General features: G+C 43.8%; 1 protein-coding gene across 1 annotated transcript in view; it reads right to left on the bottom strand.

Annotated features, from left to right (window-relative positions):
- Nucleotides 1-13,159: 13,159 nt before the first annotated feature.
- LOC143485632 (uncharacterized) overlaps nucleotides 13,160-20,240 on the bottom strand; it is a 169,344-nt gene continuing 162,263 nt past the window's right edge. The window contains exon 2 of the mRNA XM_076985129.1: nucleotides 13,160-17,963. Coding sequence (XP_076841244.1) covers nucleotides 16,909-17,823 — 915 coding nt within the window. The 5' untranslated portion in view covers nucleotides 17,824-17,963 and the 3' untranslated portion in view covers nucleotides 13,160-16,908. The remainder of the gene's footprint in view (nucleotides 17,964-20,240) is intronic.

Genomic DNA, 20,240 nt, shown 5'->3' with positions numbered 1-20,240 from the left:
TCAGGGCCCGGACGGGCGGGATATAACGACTAGCACACTGGGTCGTAGAAGTTATAGCCTTGCGGCTGACTTCATTCTTTGGTTTTGAGTATAGTAAAAACCAACAAATGTGAATAGTGTACACATTTATACCTTCGTTTAATTTTGTGTTGTACAGTGTTTTGTTTACCTTTGTCACGTCGCACAATAAATCACCTTCTGGGAATATATACATTGGAGTCCTTCCTGATGTTCGCCAACCCACACTCTTAGGCCAACCGCTCAGACACGCGTAAAACCGAAAGCCTCAACAAAAGAGGTAGCAACAACGTCACAACATACAAAAAAAGTAAATACAAACACACAGAATATACAGAATATACCCAATTAAAGTGCTTGTGGTTGATAAGTACCAGAGGTGGGACCAAGTCAGTGTTTTGCAAGTCTCAAGTAAGTCCAAGTCTTTATCCTCAAGTCCCGAGTCAAGTCTCAAGCAAAGACAGTCAAGTCAAGTCAAGTATCGAGTCAAGACAGGCAACAGTCAAGTCAAGTCCCAAGTCTGAAACTTTCGAGTCTTTTTTTTTTTTTTACCAATGTTGCAGGTATATTTTAAATGTAAATAATAGACATGTGTTCTTTTTTAAATCTGTATTCTCCTCAAATCTTGATAAAACATGTGCAACTGAAAACACGAAGTATAAAAAAAATTTAAATTACACCTCTTTATTGCACAGTTCAATTTGTTAAAATTAGCTGCAAAAATATTCATACTTTAAACTACAATTTTCCAGAAATAAATATTCTTTGAAAAAGTCATAAGTAGAACTCCATGTTCAAATAAAAAGTGCTGATATTTTCACAGTACAATACAAAGAACTATAACAGCATTTTTCCCTCTCTTCTCTTATCTGGTTTCTTGGAGAACATGTGTGTCCATGTGTGAGTGACAAGACAAACAAATATAAGAACTGAATAATTAACAAGAATCAGGAATGCAACTTTAGACATTTCAGTAAACTATTCTGCATTGTATTTGCAAAAGACCAAACTGGCCAAAAGTCTGTATGTCATTTATGCACGATGAGGCCGTAGAATAGCTGAAAATTCGCTCCACTTTTGTCAATATATTTTTTTCTCGACGTAGATGTCTTCAAATACACAATCCATGCTGAGATAGAACTGGATATGATGGTGACAGAGAGAGGCTCTCTTCCCTAAGTTCAATTCGCCCAGTAACAATTCACGTTCGCTGACCCCCCCATTTGATTGGTTGTGCTGCAGCTCATGCACACACACACACAACGTACAGAGTGTGGAAAAGCAGAGGACCGGTCTGCGTCAGAAGGACGGAAATGAAATTAATGGGGCGCACTTAATAAATATTAATATGCGTTTTAAAATTTAGATTTGGGGTAAAAAAAATCAAGTCTTTGCATGTAAACAGGTTCAAGTCCAATTCAAGTCCCAAGTTATTGGTGTAAAAGTCCAAGTCAAGTCTAAGTCTCTGAATATTTTTTCAAGTCAAGTCAAAAGTCTTAATATTAATGACTCGAGTCTGACTCGAGTCCAAGTCATGTGACTCGAGTCCCCACCTCTGATAAGTACACCAATCAGGTGTTGCTCAGCAGCCTAATTCCTGCAGGAATGAATGATTGCCGGAACCTCTCAGTCCTGCAGCACAGAGAGAGAGAGAGAGAGAGAGAGAGAGAGAGTCTATCGCTGTGACTGGTCCTCTGAGCTGCCAGAGTCCTATGCAGAGAATGTCTGCCATTATTGAGGATGCCACGCTTTAAACACCTCACCCTCTTCTCCACTAACTCACCCACAGAGTCCACTCTCCCACCCAGCACTGACACACACTTCCTTATAAGCTTATCCAGCCTGTAACCGCTCCCTTACAGAAATGCTCCTTCCCCAGCAGACAAAACCAAAGTTGTCCGAGAGAGTTACGGTGTGGAGAAGCCCAAAAGAAGCGTACCACCCAGACTGTTGTATGTCCAGAGTGAAGCATGGGGGTGGATCAGTGATGGTTTGGGCTGCCATATCATGGCATTCCCTTGGCCCAATACTTGTGCTGGATGGGCGCATCACTGCCAAGGACTACTGAACCATTCTGGAGGACCGTGTGCATCCAATGGTTCAAACATTGTCTTCTGAAGGCGGTGCCGTGTATCAGGATGACAATGCATCAATACACACAGCAAGACTGGTGAAGGATTGGTTTGATGAACATGAAAGTGAAGTTGAACATCTCCCATGGCCTGCACAGTCACCAGATATAAACATTATTGAGGCACTTTGGGGTGTTTTGGAGGAGCGAGTCAGGAAACGTTTTCCTCCACCAGCATCATGTAGTGACCTGGGGCCTCATGTACTAACGGTGCGTACGTACTAAAACATTGCGTACGCTATGTTTCACGCAAACGGTCAGATGTACTAAATGTGACTTGAAAGTGCGTACGTATGTTTCTAATATGTTTTTGTCATTTGGCGACACTTAGAGGTGATGCATTGAAATTACAACTATTAAGATCTGCTTTACGCACACATTGTAGTAAGCCCTTATTGGGTAAAATAAAGTAAATTAATCAGACAACTAAACAGTACATTAATTAGACAATTTCCTTGCCTTACTGAAATAATCATTCAACGTGTTTCCACTTAGCCTAGATTATATAAACATGCATTAAATGTTGCGCTGGAGTTCTTGGGAGATGGCAGCGTTGGCATTACTGGAAGACATTGATAATGGCCGAATTCGCCGACAGCGCGTTTTCCGTGACCATTATGATTTTTTGGCACAAGATGATGACTGGCTTATAAGCCGTTTCAACTCTGTGCCGAGTTGGATCCATTTTGGGAGAGAGAAACGCGAGGAGTCGCGCATTGCCAGTTCCGTTACAGGTACCGACAACGCTCGGCTTCCTGGCGACTGGTTCGTTTCAAGGAGAACTGGCAGCCCGGTCGGGAATATCCCAGTCATCTTTGTGCCGGGCCATGACAGCTCAAAGGTATATAAAGTTCCCATATGATGCCGTTCAATTGATCAAAATCAATTAAAATCCTAGAATGCATTTCTGAAAAATCTTCAAGTATGTATGTACACTGTTAACCCTAATAAATTTAATCTACTTAAAAAAACAGAGGTAACTTCAGTTTGTTTATCATATGGCATCAGATAACATTTTAAACCAATACTGCTTTCAGTCAAAAGCAAAACAAAAGATGCTTCATGCAAAAGATCAAGTGAATACATATACTTTAATTGATTTAAACAAAGTAAAATTAATATATTATGTGACATGAACAAACAAACAAACAAAAAAACCTTTATGCAATAGTTATTTTTTGAGCAATAAAATGCTTGCCCTACACAACATAGAATTTGACAGAGAGGAAGCACACATTTGTCATAAGCACATACCACATAATGGCCGATACGCCTGCGTTAAACAAGTGGGTAAACAGGGATGAAATACAAATGTAACATGGTGACAGAAGCAGCAGACGCGGAGTATAGTGCCGTGAAATCTTTAACATCCATTGCACACAATAACACTCAAAGTTAAAAAAAGCAAAGGCGCTTAAGATTAAAAGTCCGTAACTTGACAGCCAGAAAGAAGGCTCACTCCTCTATGAACAAGGAATGCACAGCAATGGCGTGCTGGACCTGTGGGCGGAAGTAGGTAGTGAGAGTGATGTGTCTCATCACCTGTCTGGTGCCAGTGATTATTATGGAGAAGGTAGGAGAGTTGAAAAGAGGGCGTGGCCGTGTAGTGGAACGTGTGGAATGTGAAGTGGGCGGTTCCCCTGTGGGGCTTGCCCAGCCTACCGTGACAACAAACAACAGATGAACTAAAATCAAAATGTCTCTCAAAATGAGCAATTTGGAACAAATACAATGCTTATACTAACAAATTATGTACAAGTACAACAGACATGCATATAGTATGTGATTGTGAAAGAGAGAAACATTAGGACTGTCAAAGTTTTTGCTGGTGGTTAATAAAAAATATATATTACAATTAACAACTGAAGTAGCCAGACGATCTTCATGGCTCTCTTGCCTAATTTCTAACCTTTGAAGTAGTGATTACAATTTCATAGAAAAGAGTGTAAATAAGTAAATCATACATTTCTCATGAATGTGTCCTAGAATTAGCCATCAAGCAACCATTATTTGCTGCTGCCGTTTTGAAGGTGAAGCCTTGCCTCACTAAATGTGGTTTAGTTTCATTTATTTACTTGTTTCAACCAAGCTAAAATAAACACCAAATGTACACCTTGCTGGAAGTGACCGTGTACTTCTGACTCTAGATTTCTGTTAAATTCTAAAAGAAATCCTTTATAACCATTACTGTAATCAGCTTAAATAAATGGATCCAGCTGAAATACAAACATGCAGCTATGTAAACACTAACTGGCCTAAGAAAATGACAGATAGAGAGAGAAGTCATATACACTTAAACACAGCCAGATTTCTGTACACTTAGACAAGCTGGTTAAGCAGTGACTGTATCTGTAACTGTAGGCCATTCTGCCCTAAACACAGCAGTACACGTTGTATGAACTCATGTGTTGAGTGGTCTTGGGTAGTTCAGATGCAATGCATATAAATTAGTCCAAATAAATCAGTTTGTTTCTGAAGCTTGTTTTAATGTTACTGAAAATGTCTTTGTGAAAAGAAAAAAAAAAAAAGAAAATATCTTTGTGAGGTACTCAGTCTCTCTCTCCACACCGGTCCGGTACAGTGTCCGCAACCCTGCAGCCGCCGCAACGATCCACCTAACAATCTCTCGTTGCATCAGGGTTGCCAACTCTCACGCATTGAGCGTGAGACACACGCATTTGACCGTTTTCACACGCTCTCACGCCACACTTCCGATATCTCACGCCGAAAAAAAATATCCAGTTTATTTACCTCAGATCCACATATATGATTCAATACGTTACTAGTTTGCTAGCTCTGGCGCCATCCACCGGCGATATAACACTGAATCTGTGTCCATTTTACGTTCGCCCCCCCCCCCCCCCCCCCCCCGCTCAACAAAATACACTCGCCACCGGCTCCAGGTTAAAATCTCACTCCAAGCGAACGTCAAAAGTTGGCAACCCTGTTGCATCCATCCCTCACTTGTGAACAAGAACCTGAGATAAGAACCTGAGATACTTGACCTCCTCCACTTTAGGCAAGGACTCACACCCCCGACCCTGAGAGGACACACCTAGTTATGGGCAAATGAAGTCTCATGGAGCACCGAGTCTTTCCTAACAATTGTGCCGAAAAAGATTCGAAGCTTCGAGGCTTCTGTGATGGTGACATCTGGTGGACTACTGACGAAATAGCAACCTCTAAAGAGCATCACTGAAGTAAAGGCACAGTTTCAAACCTATGACAGCAGTAAAAGTTCAGAAAAGTCTGAGTGGTCATTCAAGTGTTTTAATATAATAATTATTATATTGTTATTATATAATAATTATTATATTGTTATTACAATAAAAATAAAAATATGCAGATGCTCTTCCCCCCATACTCTTAACACATTTCAGATTAACCCATTGAATAAATGCAAATTATATTAAGGGTTAGATATTGGTTAAGGGTTATGTGTAATGATTCATCTCATATAGCTGGTATGGCATCATACCACTCAAATCTCTGAAACCTGTAAAGCTGTTATTGGCTCAGAACGCATTGAAATGCCGTGAGCCAGTGAAAAGCTTCAATACATTTCGAATCAATGAAACGCAAAGCGACACAGCGATGACGTTTGAAGGTCATTGGTCACGTGACACAGGTGTTTCTATACAAGCTCCATCCCAGCGTTTTGAAACACTTCTCTTCAGGAAGAGTGACACACGTTCCCAAGCCTCTGTGTCATTTGTCCATCACTAGTCACACCACCTTTGACTGACTGAGTACCATGGTCTCAGTTTTGGAGGTGCTGATTCTTATTCTTGTCGTCTCACACTTGACTCTTCGTGTCAATGTCTAATCTAAAAAATCAAGTTGTTTGCAAGTTGGCTAACATTCTAGTATTTGTAGATCATATAACATACTTTCATAACACCATTCATCTCTCTCTCTCTCTCTCTCTCTCTCAGACACAACAAGCTGCAGGTGTGTGGGGTGTGTCTGTAGGAGGGATACTGTGAACGAGGAAGTGTCTGAGGGCATGTGCCTCAGGTGGTCTTAATCATAATACAGCCTTGACATATGATAACATTGATCAATACAGCCCATTCCAGACACGAAACAATAATAAATACATTTCTGAATGCATTTTGGCATCAATCTATTTCTTTCAGCAGCTGAAAATGTTTAAATTAAGTTGTGTGAAAAACCTTTAATCAAAAGATCAATTATCGCTGGCTATGCCACTATCAGGGGAATATCTGTTAATGATCTGGGTGTCACGGTAGGACAGTACTCTCTCCCAGTTTCCGAGGGAGACGCCCACTCACACACCCACATACTTACACTCCTCCCTTGGTCCCAATCCCCAATGTATTAACACCTCTCCCCCCTCATCATCACTATCACCATCATCATCATCAGTATCACCTGTGTCTTATATCATTCTCTTGCGTCTTTTCCTATTTAAACCCACAGGTCTCGCTCATCCATGCTGTGCGTTGTTGTCTGACTCTTGAGAGGCTGGTGAAGACGTTACTGGCTGTCACAGCTGCCAAGCCCTCCCAGCGTTTCACAGGGTGCATGTGCTTATTTGTCCTCTTGACCCTTTCTTGATTATATGTTGCGCTATTGAGCTCATTTGCTTTTTTCTCCATTTAAATTATATTGTAAATTTTACATTAGTCAGTGATGGAGAGGACTTTTATAACAGAACAATAAGCAGGATTTTGGATCTCCATGGTCCTGCGTATAGTGAGGACAGCTGAGAGGATCATTGGTGTCTCTCTCCCCTCCGTCACGGATATTTACACCACCCGCTGCATCCGCAAAGCAACCAGCATTGTGACCCCACCCACCCCTCCCACCCACTGTTCTCCCTCCTCCCATCGGGAAGAAGGTACCGCAGCATCCGGTCCAACACGGCCAGACTCTGCAACAGCTTCTTCCCACAAACCATCAGACTCCTCAACGCCAGACACTAAACTGATGGACTTCTCCTCCATACATACACACACACTCACCCACACACACCCAACCACTTATCCCTGACAATGTGAAGGCACTTGCACTACACACACTACTTCACTGCGACAGGGACTCCCTTTGTAATATTAGTAGTAGTATTGCACATGGCACAATTTGCTCTAATCAAACCTACCTCTTACACTTCTCTGTCTAGTGAAGTGTCTGTGCGCTCTCTGTATACTGTACTGTCTGTATTGTGTTGTACTGTCTGTCCGTTGCACTTATGTTCTGTCTGCACTGTGTTTTATGTTGCACCATGGTCCTGGAGGAACATTGTTTCATTTCACTGTGTACTCTGTGTGTAGTTGAAATGACAATAAAACCTCTCTTGACTCTTGAAAATAAAGACAAAAACAATTGAACTTTCACTAATGAAGTACAGAAAATGAAGGCACCTTGGCGTGCCCTTGAGCACTACTACAAAGACTCTGGACTCACTGTCCACAAGCTGGCCGGTGGGGATTTTCAAGCATATTCAAGGTCACTTAGAGAGGCTTGTCCACAAAGACAAGCGTGTCGGTCATTGTTTACACGTGAGCCCTCCATTGCTTCCCTGTTAGTAGTGATGGTAAAAGTGGGGCTTTTGGGAGATCGAATCAAATGAACCAATTGATTCAGAAAATGATTCGATCTTGTGAAATGTTCGAATCATCACACACCACAGTGTATAAATCCAGGGTATAAATCCACAACTTCTTAACAGAAACAGAAGTAATGTGTTTTTTAATGAAAAATGACATGAAATATTCCCCCATAGCATATTGTGTTCCTAAATAAATTTTAGTCATGAAAACAGGGTTGTTTTAATGATGTCATTAAGATGTATTTTTCATTATGATACACTGTTAGTCAGTGGATTGCAGTGTTGAGAATAACGCCGTTAAAAATAACAGCGTTAGGTAACGGCGTCATTTTGTCAGTAACAGGATAATATAATTAATTACTTTTCCTGTCGTTACAACGCCGTTGACGTTACTGGTCATTAAAAGCGGTGCGTTACTATATATTGATATACTAACAGTAATCCGAGCAGACCGCTGCCCAGACTAGTGAGGAGTAACAGATCTCGATAGGTCACAATTCTCGGTGTAACACCTGTTTAACTTAACAAGTCAGTAAGCGATTGGCTAAGGCAACGTTATGGTAGCCAATCAGAGCCAGTGTTTTTACACACGCGCTGAAGCACACCAGTGACCGACACAAACGGAGAAGAGACAGAAATGGCGAGTCAGGAGCAAGCCGAAGAAAAATTAGCATTTTCAAGGTAGCGATATAAACATTATTCAGTCCCACCAGGATTTCGCGGGCCTTTTTTGTGATTGTTGCGGGCTAAAATGTTTGATGTTGCGGGTGTTTTTCAAAAAAATTGCGATGGAAGTTGCGGTGTGTTTTTGCTTTTTTGTGAGTACATTACAATAGGGAGTAAATGTTGTATGGTTTCCTCTATTTAGTAGTCCATTTTAATGATCTATTTACCTAATTTATTCAGGGTTGCCAACTTTTCAAGATCGCTTGGAGTGAGATTTGAACCTGAAGGGGGTGGCGAACGTTAATTGTTGACGGGGGGGCGGGGTTAGCGAACGTAAGTTGTTACCGGGCGGCCTGTAAAATGGACACAAATTAAGTATTATATCGAGATCGATCGCCAGTGGTTGGCGTCAGAGCGAACTAGTAACTCATAGATATGGATCAGAGATAAATAAACTTTATCTCTGAATTTAAACTTTATCTCAGTTTAAAGTTTAAACTTATAAACTTTATCTCAGACCCTCACCGCTTGCTTGCGCTGCAGTGACTTCGCGGGCTACCGTTGCATTGTGGGGAATGTAGTGTTTGTGCAGGCAAAACACCATCGGGCGGCTGTGGCGTGCGGGCCGGTTCTAATAGTAATTAAATATCATCCAGGGGGCCATAGATAATCAATTCGCGGGTCGGATCTGGCCCATGGGCCTTAGCTTTGACATATGTGCTCTATAGTTTGGGCAGGAATGATCCCTCTCAAGATTTTGTATGCCCCGCCCCCTGAAACACAGGTGTTGGGACAGAGAATGCACAATGATCCCTCTCATTTTCTTGAAATGATCCCTCGAACAGCGGTGGCAGAAATGGACTTTCCGTCTCTTAAAAGACTATGAAAAATCACTTGGAGTGGATGGGCTGGTGCTAGAAATGTTAAACTTGTTGGAAATACATGTATGAACCCATCGTTGTGAAACAATAAAACACTGAAAACAAAAAAAAAACGGTTTATCCCCGCTTTCATGTAGTGTACCGGGATACTGCTTTTCCCGATCTTTTTGCCGTTATTTTTGTCGCTCATGTTGCTTTCAGTCCGCTCCTCTTGAACGTATATACGAAAGTAAGGCGGGAGTTTGTCGACGTCACATCAAGACGACATCAGTGATTGGTCAAATTTGCGGGAAAGTTGCGGTGATTGGCTGAAGTTGCAACACCGCCTTGAATTTGCGGGGTTTGCTTGAAGTTGCGTTGAAGTTGCAAATCGCAACATCGCGACTTTCTGGAGGGTCTGATTATTTAAGAAAATACTTGAAGTTCCTAAATGTCTACCAGACTGAGTATTTGATTTATTTAATTAAGAATAGAGGTTTTATTGTTAAGTTTACTTCTGTTGTGAAAAAACCAGTTGTCTCAGGTTGAGAGAATTTAATTTAATTTGATAGATGTAAATGCACTTTATATAGTGTAACTGTTTACTTTTTTTTTTACAAAGATTTGGGATTTTAAAGTATTTTATCCTGCACTGGGCTATTAATGTGCAATAAATATCAAAAGTTAAACACCTTTCTGATCTACTCATTTCAACTGACTGAAAACTGCTTTTTCAAAAAATCCTTATTCATTGGCATATAACTTTTTTAACTGTAATGCAAATAGTTACTCTCCCTGGTAACGAGTTACTTTTATTATAGAGTAATTCAGTAACTAACTCAGTTACTTTTTTGAACAAGTAGTGAGTAACTATAACTAATTACGTTTTTTAAAGTAACGTTCCTAACACTGGTGGATTGATATAGCTGATATTATTAATTTTACATTGCAAGGTAGGGAAATGCTTATGTAATACTTTATTTATTAGACATTACAAGTAATCACAACTGATTACAAGTAATTAGTAAACATTCTGATGTCAGACCAGGGGGGTATTCCAGAAAGAGGGATTAACAAACTCTAAACTTAACCCTGAACTCTGAGTTGTCTTACCCCGATCTGACATACTCAGTGTTGGGGAGATATAATGATAGCTAGTTCGTTTAGGTGTTAGGCGTCATCCAACATGGGGCATCGGTCAGAATGCCAGGTAGAGGATTGATGAGGAGACGATGGGCTTGGTTAATGAATTGTATTCTGACAATATTGAAACCGGTAGCATTAACATCCACACTGATTCATATCCACCGCTTTATACCCATAGACTGACATTGTGAATTCACATTCACAGTAAAGCGAGATGAGTTGACATTTCACACACACACAGTCTGAGAGGGTAAAGGAAACAAGAAATAGAAATAAGAAATAAGGCACTATATAATACAAATAACGATCTGTAATTACGTCAACAGTGAAGTGCCTGTATTACACTACCAATATAAACATAAATCACTGGCGATTTCTAATAGTAATAAATACAGCTCAGTCACGAAACAGGCATTTACAGTCTCAGGAGCCATCTAGAGGCCAAAATAGGTAGTGCAAATGCAACGTCTATCTCGCGAGGACAAATGAAAACTTCACTCGAAGTATTCTCATACAGCATCGAGGCAGATAATGCTGTACGAGATAATACACTAATAACAGGCCACTCAGAAATATATAGACCTTGTACTTAGAACATTGTAGGCACGTTAGGGAAACATAGACTACACAATACATCCGAACAATATGCTAACTAGCTTAGCATACATACGGATTTACAGGCGATTTAAGTAAACGAAACAGATACCCACGAAACAACAGCATGACTTACTTCTCATCATTGACTGTGAAGAAATGCCATTAACTAAATAACTAAAATGAACTTCACTTAAAGGAAAGATTCAGAATTGAACTCTGAGCGTGCCCAACGAAAAGACCGCTTCGTTTCTAATACAGGCTGATGAAACAGGAAACAATACGCAACATCAAGAAATCCTACAATAAGAGTCCCGGCCTTTTGTACAGCCGCCCCCAAACGTGCAAAGCACGTTTGTTAACTATAAAGGGACAATCAGTCAGGAACTGTAGAGTCAGTGGTTGGCGAAGTATCGTCCTCCCCAGGTGGAAGGGCTGGCAACATCACCAACCGGGCCACCGGTCGGGTGTAGGTGTGTCCATTGATGAGTACATCAGCGGACCTGATGTAGCCGTCATCGCTGCGATAAACCTGGGTCACACGGCCAATGAGCCACGAGGCCCGGGGAAGCTGAGGATCAACCATCATGACCACAGCATTATCCAGGAGCTCGGGAGAAGAGGAGTGCCATTTCCGTCTGGTCTGCATGCTGGGGAGGTAGTCTCTGATGAATCGGGACCAGAAGTGGTCCGCCAGGACCTGCGAGTGCCGCCATCTCCGACGACTCAGGATCTCGGACTCGGGGTAGACCACTTGGGGAAGTGATCCATCAGGCCGCCCCATGAGGAGGCTGTTTGGAGTTACCGGATCGATATCTGCAATGTCAGCAGACACGTAACCCAGTGGTTTGGCATTGAGGATGGCCTCAACCTCCAGGAGTACGGTAAGGAGCACCTCTTCGGGGATGGGTTGAGACCCTACACAGGTATAAAGTGCAGATTTGACCGAACGCACTTCTCTTTCCCACACACCCCCGAAGTGTGGGGCAGCGGGGGGGTTAAAGTGAAACTTGATTCTCTGGCGAGCTAGTTGCCTCTGCAAGGTGGGTGCCATACTGGCAAAGGCTTCCTTAAGCTCCCTTTCACCTCCTTTGAAATTAGTCCCTTGGTCGGACCATAGTTCAGCTGGAGTGCCTCTCCGCGCAATGAAGCGCCTTAAGGCCATGAGATAGGCATCAGCGTCCATAATGTTCAGGAGATCCAAGTATACTGCTCTGGTAGTTAAACACTTGAAGATGATCCCCCAGCGTTTCTCGTGGCGCCTACCCACCTTCACAGTCATGGGGCCGAAGCAATCCACACCCGTGGAATGAAACGCAGGCTTGTGTAGTCGTAAACGAGCGGCGGGAAGATCAGCCATTTTCGGGATGGCCGGCTGAGCTCTCCAGCGTTGACACTCCACACAGGTTCGCTGGTGTCTTCGGATCGCCTCTCTTCCATGTATCACCCAATACGACCGCCGTAGCTCTGCAAAGACGCGTTCGGGACCAGGATGTTGTAGGTCTCCATCGTACTTCTGGATGAGCAGGCGTGTAACTGGGTGGGAGGCATCCAGGACAACAGGGTGCAAGGTCGTGTCGCTTTGCCCTTCCAGTCTCCTGAGTCGTCCGCCAACTCTAATGAGAGCTGTGGACTTGTCCATCTCGGGAGCCAGGGTAATGAGGCGGCTACCAGACAAGACAGGTTTCCCGGCAGATAGTAGTCGGTAATCATCAGGGAATGACTGCTGTTGAGCTCGCTGAAGAATGATCACCTCTGCCTGGCGATACTCCTCAGCAGTAGGGGTGGGGCTGCTGGGGTTCTGTTGGAGTTCACATGCAGTAACATCCATAAGCTCTTGCCAGGTGCTATATACTTTATCAGATGCTTGAGTCATGGGAGAGGTGACTGCCACGCCACAGAATGCAGACTTGCGCAGCTCTGTCTTGTCCTCAGGTGGCTCTGCACTAGGCTGCTCTGGCCATGTGTCTGGGCCCTGGAGCAGGAACGGAGGTCCTTGAGACCAACGATTGGGCTCCACAAGGGCTTCTAGGGATTTTCCCCTAGTCAGGTCATCGGCAGGGTTATTCGCCGAGTCGACATAACGCCAGGAGCAGTACTCCGTTAACTCTTGAATTTCAGCTACTCTTGCCCCTACAAAGACTTTATAGCGACAAGATTCAGAGTCAATCAATCAATCAATCAATCAAATTTTATTTATATAGCGCTTTTTACAACAGTTGTTGTCACAAAGCAGCTTTACAAGTGCCGAGTCCTAGCCCCCAGTGAGCAAGCCAAGGGCGACAGTGGCAAGGAAAAACTCCCTAGTTTTTTGCATGAGGAAGAAACCTTGAGAGGAACCAAGACTCAGGGGGGGAACCCATCCTCCTCTGGCCGACACCGGTCACCATGACAACAACAACAACAATTTTGACAGAAAGAAGAGAAAGAAAATGAAAAATATGTAATAATGTCCATCATGATGTATGCATCCGGTTAGGCAGGAGGTGGCTGGCTCAGGATGGATCGCTGGTCTCCTCATCTCATTATTCCTCAAACAGGCGGGCAGCCATGTGGAGAAATGAAACAGGGAAAATTAGCTCTGTATGAGGACATATACAGGACAGGTAAAATTATAAACATTTCCGGAGTGTGGCAGCAACTCCGGCATTTAGTTAAATTATTACAGCCTAGCTAAAAAGGCAGAACCAGAAGGTAACATAGGCTTGGGGGTATTCTGAGACAATGGCATCCGTCCACTGCACTGTCAACAAACTTGAGTGACCACGAGCAGTGACAGGACGACAGCACCAGCGCCCCAGTCTACCATAAAACCCTTTGTCTATGAACCCCTGGATCTGTACTTTTATCTAAGGGGGATATTAATTATCAAACGCTAAACTAAATAAGTGGGTTTTCAACCTAGACTTAAAGATTGTGACTGTGTCGGAGTCCCGGACGCATTTAGGAAGATTATTCCAAAGCTGGGGGGCCTTACAAGAAAAGGCTCTTCCCCCTGCTGTTACCTTATTAATTTTTGGAACTAATAAAAGACCAGCACCCTGTGATCTTAGTGGGCGTGGGGGTTCGTAATAGGAAATAAGTTCCTGAAGGTACTCAGAAGCAAGCCCGTGCAATGCTTTATAAGTTAATAAAAGAATTTTAAAGTCAATACGGAATTTAACTGGGAGCCAATGCAGGGCTGATAGGACTGGACTGATATGCTGAAATTTTCTAGTTCTGGTCAGAACCCTGGCTGCGGCATTTTGAACTATTTGAAGTTTATTTAGATTCCTATTTGAACATCCTGACAGTAGTGCATTGCAGTAGTCTAATCTAGAGCTAACAAAGGCGTGCACCAATTTTTCCGCATCATCCTGTGATAATGCATTTCTTAATTTAGCAATGTTACGGAGATGTAGAAAAGCTATCCTAGTAGTATTATCTATGTATTTATCAAATGATAGGTCAGAGTCGAGTATGACGCCTAGGTTTTTGGCTACTGTGCCAGGTGTAATGGGGTAGCCTGCGAGATTAAGCATTAGATCTGGAATTTTCTGTTTTGAGGCCTTAGGGCCCAGAAGAAGAACTTCTGTTTTGTCCTCATTAAGTTGGAGGAAGTTTAGAGACATCCAGCATTTAATATCTTTTACACAGGCCTCAATTTTTCTTAAACTGAGTTTGTCATCAGGTTTGGCTGATATGTAAAGTTGAGTGTCATCTGCATAGCAGTGAAAATTGACACCATGTTTGTTTATAACTGTGCCCAATGGTAGCATATATAATGTAAATAATAGTGGTCCTAGAATGGAGCCTTGCGGGATCCCATATTTAACTTTTGTACGTTTGGATGGAATATTATTGAGCTCTACAAACTGATAGCGATTTGTTAAGTAAGAATGAAACCATGAAAGGGCTGTGCCAGAGACTCCAACCCAGCGTTCTAACCTTTCTAGCAAGATCCTATGATCAATTGTGTCGAAAGCTGCACTAAGATCAAGAAGCACTAACAGCGATACATAACCTTGATCTGAAGCAAGGAGGTCATTTGTTACTTTAACTAATGCTGTTTCAGTACTGTGATGGGGCCTAAAACCAGATTGGAACTTTTCAAATATGTGATGCCTATGCAGATATAGGCATAATTGCTGGGCAACAGCTTTTTCTATGATCTTAGATATAAATGATGTGTTTGAAATGGGTCTATAATTAGATAGTACAGTAGGATCAAGATTTGGTTTCTTAATCAGAGGTTTAATAACTGCTAATTTACATGATTTGGGCATGTGACCTATTGTAATGGATGAGTTAACTATAGTTAGAAGAGGTTCAGTTACCGCTGGTAATACCTCTTTTAATAACTTTGATGGAACAGAGTCTAGTGTGCAGGTAGCACAATTTAAGGAAGAAATTATTTTCTCTAATTCTGATTGTGGGAGTGGATGAAAAGCATCAAGTTTTTCTCCCAGTATGCGATTTAAATCGATGTCAACCAAACCAGATGACATACCAGTTGTATTGCTAATAAAAGGTTTTATATTTTGTCTAATATTCTCTATTTTATTATCAAAAAAATCTATAAATACATTACTAGTGAGGTTTACTGGAATCTGAGGTTCTGCGCCTGCTTGATTTTTTGTAAGTTTGGAAATAGTATTAAAAAGAAATCTAGGATTGTTTTTATTTTTCTCTATCAGTGAGTCTAGGTATGCTGAGCGTGCTTTAGCGAGTGCCCGTTTGTAGTCAATGATGCTATCCTTCCAGGCACAGTAGAATACTTCCAACTTAGTAGATCGCCATTTACGCTCTAATTTACGTGCTATTTGTTTTAAGTTTCTAGTTTGGTCAGTGTACCACGGAGCGAGTTTTTTAGATCTAGTCTTTTTATATTTGAGCGGAGCTACTATATCTAGAGCTGATCTGCAGGTATTCTCTATGCAGTTGGTTAGACTGTCTAACTCTCCTGGATAGGATGGCGAGTGGGCTAGAGCAGTTAAATCAGGGAGGGCTTCAATAAACTGTGTTGATGTTAATGAATTTATTGAGCGCTTTATACACTGCCGAGGAGACGGGCGGGTATTTATGTTAAGATGAATCTCAAATTTGACTAAATAGTGATCAGAGATAGCTACGGTTTGCGGGAGTATATTTATATTATCTACGTCAATACCCAACGTTAAGATTAAATCTAGGGTATGATTTTGATAGTGTGTGGGTCCTACAACGTTTTGTGTAATGCCAACAGAGTTCAATATAGAAGTAAAAGCCCTTGTCAGTGGATCCTCCGCATTATCAAAATGTATGTTAAAGTCTCCTACCATTATTATTTTGTCACTACTAACTGCTAAATTTGCTGTAAAATCTGTGAAATCTTTTAAGAAATCTGAGTAAGGCCCTGGTGGTCTATATACATTTGTTAGGGAAAATGAACTTTTATTTTCAGATGGACTAGTTACATTAATAGACAGCATCTCAAATGAATTAAAGATATCCAAGTATTTCTGATGAATTTCTAAACAATCACGATATATTATACATATTCCTCCTCCTCTGCCTGACAATCTAGGTTTATGTATATAACTATATCCCACAGGAGTGGCTTCGTTTAGAGATAAATAGTCACCAGATTGAATCCACGTTTCAGTTAGACATAAAATATCAATTTTCTGGTCAGTTATAAGTTCATTCATAAAAACTGCTTTAGAGTTGAGTGATCGAATATTAATTAATCCAATTTTCAGATCGGTCATATAGGTAATAATTGGATGTGAAGTTTGAATATAAGTTAAAAACTTAGGACGGACTATTTTCTTATGATTTAATTTAACCCGGGGCACAGACACAGTCTCAATCCTATGGGATCTTGGTGACGCCTCTAAGCAGCTCGCAGACAGACGGTTTAGCCCGTTAGTCTGCGGCCTGGTCGCGACTCTGGTTAGTCAGCAGCTCCTAGTACTACACTGCCCACTAACTAAAAGACTACGGGCTATGCTGCAAGATAACAGGGCAGCGCCATCCCGGGTGGGGTGGACACCGTCCCTGCCTAAAAGACCAGGCTTGCCCTCGAACTCTTTCCAATTATCAATAAAGCCCACTTGATTTTCGGAGCACCACTTGGACATCCAGCGGTTTAGCGACGTGAGCCTGCTGTATTGCTCATCACCGCGCCGCATTGGGATGGGGCCAGAGCAGATTACGGCATCGGACATCGTCTGGGCTAATTTAACCACCTCTTTAACATTAGCCTTAGTCACCTCTGACTGCCGCAGACGTATATCGTTGGCCCCTACATGTATAACTATCCTAGAGAATCGTTTATGGGCTAACAGTCTAAGGTTGCCACTAATGTCCGGCGCTCTGGCTCCCGGTAAACAGCTGACTGTAACCGCTGGTGCCCCTACAGGAATAGCGACTTTCACGTGTCGGACTATAGAGTCTCCTATGACCAGAGTCTCCTCAGCGGGTGTAACACTGAGCGGGGCAAACCTGTTGGACACGTGAACCGGGGAGTGGTGCTCTGGTGGGGTAGCGCTGGCGTTAGCGGTAGCTGCAGCCCTCGCTCTCCGACTACGCCGCCGAGACGTCACCCATTCGCCCCGCTGTGAGGGCTCTATCGCCGGAGTCGCGGAGGCGCTAGTTCTCCCTGGCGCGTCCACACCTACTACAGACCCTGTCCCTGTCTCTCTATCCCTCAATAATGAGTGGACGCGGCGCTCTAAACTTTCCACTTTCGCCACAAGAGAAGTAACTAACTGGCACCTCTCACAAATACTATCACTATTACTATCAGTGGCGAAAGGGTCTAGACTAAACATGCCACACTCCGAACAAGGAAACAAACCAACACCAGCCATGAATAAATCAAAACACTTACCGTGTCTAGCCGATTTATACAAACTTACGCTAGCTGATTTTTAGAAGCAGAAAGTTGATCAGCGGCCGGAATATTCAGCTGCCCGTCTTGACGGTGGAAGTACTATCTGTAAAAAATTATCTAGGAAGGCAAAAATTAAAGATTAGCACGTAAACAGATTAGTACACTTTAGAAAAACAATTTCAAAATTCGCTCCGCAGCAGCGTCGGCAGGAAGCAGCAGAGTGTAGCCAGGTTAGTACTGTAGTGGAGTCGGACCATAATACGGTACGGGACACTTGCAAGGTGAGCTCTCGCTCAAAGACACGAGCTAGCTGGGCTGCAACCAGAGCAGCACACAGCTCCAGGCGTGGGATAGACTGCATGCGCTTCGGCGCTACTCGAGAGCGGGCAAGAAGGAACGACAGGTCCACATGGCCATCAGCATTCTCAGTCCTCATGTAGGCCACCGCACCATAAGCTTGCTCTGAGGCGTCTGCGAAGATGTGCAGTTCTCGTGCGGCAGCCTCTAGGCTGGCTTCGGCTGGCGCATAAGGACGAGGAAAGGCGATGTGGGGTAGGAACTTGAGTTCACTTTCCCAGGTGGACCAGGATTGCAGGAGGTCAGTTGGCAGGTTGGAGTCATCCCAGCTACGCTGTTTGTCCCACAGCTGCCGGATAATGAGCTTTGCCCGGGTGGAGTAGGGCAACAGGTAGCCCAGGGGATCATACTGTGTGGCAACGACTCTGTATATGTTGCGCAGCGTTGGGGCATCATATACAACTGGTCTGTGTTTGTAGCCGAAGGTATCTGTTTGCCAGTTCCAGCTGAGGCCCAGGGTGGACTCCAGCGGGTTGGACTTATCCTCTGCTAGCCACAGGTCGAGGCTTTCTGATCTGGCTTCTTGAGGTAGGTGGCTCAGTACGCTGGGGTCATTGCAGGCCCACTGTCGCAGCTGGAAGCCTGCAGAGGCCAGCAGTTCCTGGAGTCGGTTCACCAGCAGCTTGGCTTCATCTGTTGAGCGTACACTCTGTAGGCAGTTGTCCACATAAAAACAGTTCTCCACGGAGAACCTCAGGCTGTCATCAGGCTTGGTGTGATCAATTATGTGGCGTTGGAGTGCGTACACAGCGCAGCAGGGGCTGCAGGTAGTACCAAATGGTAGGACTTGCCACTCAAAGGTTTTAGGAGGCTCACTGACTTTCAGATCGCGCCACAGGAATCTTAAGAGGTGACAATCATCAGGGAGGAGGCGGACCTGGTGAAACATCCCCTTGATGTCTCCACTGACTGCCACAGGGTGTTCACGGAACCTCATAAGGACGCCCAGAAGGGAGGCGCCAAGGGTGGGGCCAGGCAGGAGACATTGGTTGAGCGTCTGTCCCTGGTATTGGTGTGAACAGTTGAAGACCAGGCGGTTCTTCCCGTTGTGGCTCACAAGGTGATGAGGGATATACCAGCTTTCCTTTGAGGAACTCTCCTCGCTGACCTCCTTCACCACACCGGCTTCAATGAGCTTGTTCATTTCTACCTTGTATGCATCTGCCTGCTGGGGGTCTCTGAGGAGGCGCCTCTCTGTGCTACGCAGCAAGGGCATCACTGACTCTTTAGGTGAATGCAGTGGCGGCATACATGTATGGCGCAGCAGGGGAGTAGCATACCGGTAGACTCCTTCCACTTTGACACGGACGGTCTGAGCTTCAAGCAGAGCGATTGCCTGCTTGTCCTGCTTTGACCTGGTTACTTCCTTTTCTCGCTGGTGAGGTAGGGTGTCCACTTGCCAGAGCCGTTGGACGTGCTTGAAGAGCTCTTCTGGCGGTGGGGTGGCAGAGATGAACAGGCACTCTGTGGAGTGTGACGGCCGCCCCATGAGTTGGACAGGGCCTTGAAGAGTCCATCCCAGGCGAGTACGAACAGCTGCCGGGCTACCGGGCGGTCCAAGTCTTACAGGTTCGACAGGGGTTATTAGGTGAGGCTGGTCAGAGCCAATCAGGAGGCATGGCTTGGCTCCCTGGAATGCAGGTAGGGGGATGCCACGCAGGTGTCTGAATTTGTGCTGAAGATGATCAATAGGGTAGGTGTATTGAGCTAAGGTGAGACGGCTTGCTGTGAAGGCACCATCTATCTTGTAGCTGACCTGAGGTGTGGCAGCAGGAGAGACGCGGAATGAAACTGTGTGTCCGTGGAGTACCTGGATATCCTGACGGACTGTGCGTAGTGGTAGGGCTTCAGGGGTTCCCCGTATGGCGAGGGACTTAGCTGCGGAGGGCAACAGCATTGTCCTCTCAGACCCGTCATCGAGGATCGCGAAGGTGTCGAAGGTCCTTCCACCACAGTGCACAAGCACAGGCACAACCTTCAGCAGTGCACGGTTGCTTGCGCCAGGTCTGTCCAGGTAGAGTGTGTCAGAGGCAGGAC

This window comes from Brachyhypopomus gauderio, unplaced genomic scaffold (assembly GCF_052324685.1).
Source record: "Brachyhypopomus gauderio isolate BG-103 unplaced genomic scaffold, BGAUD_0.2 sc37, whole genome shotgun sequence".
Classification (NCBI taxonomy): Eukaryota; Metazoa; Chordata; class Actinopteri; order Gymnotiformes; family Hypopomidae; genus Brachyhypopomus; species Brachyhypopomus gauderio.
The sequence above is the reverse complement of the archived record's forward strand: the minus strand, read 5'-3'. Positions and strand labels throughout refer to the sequence as shown.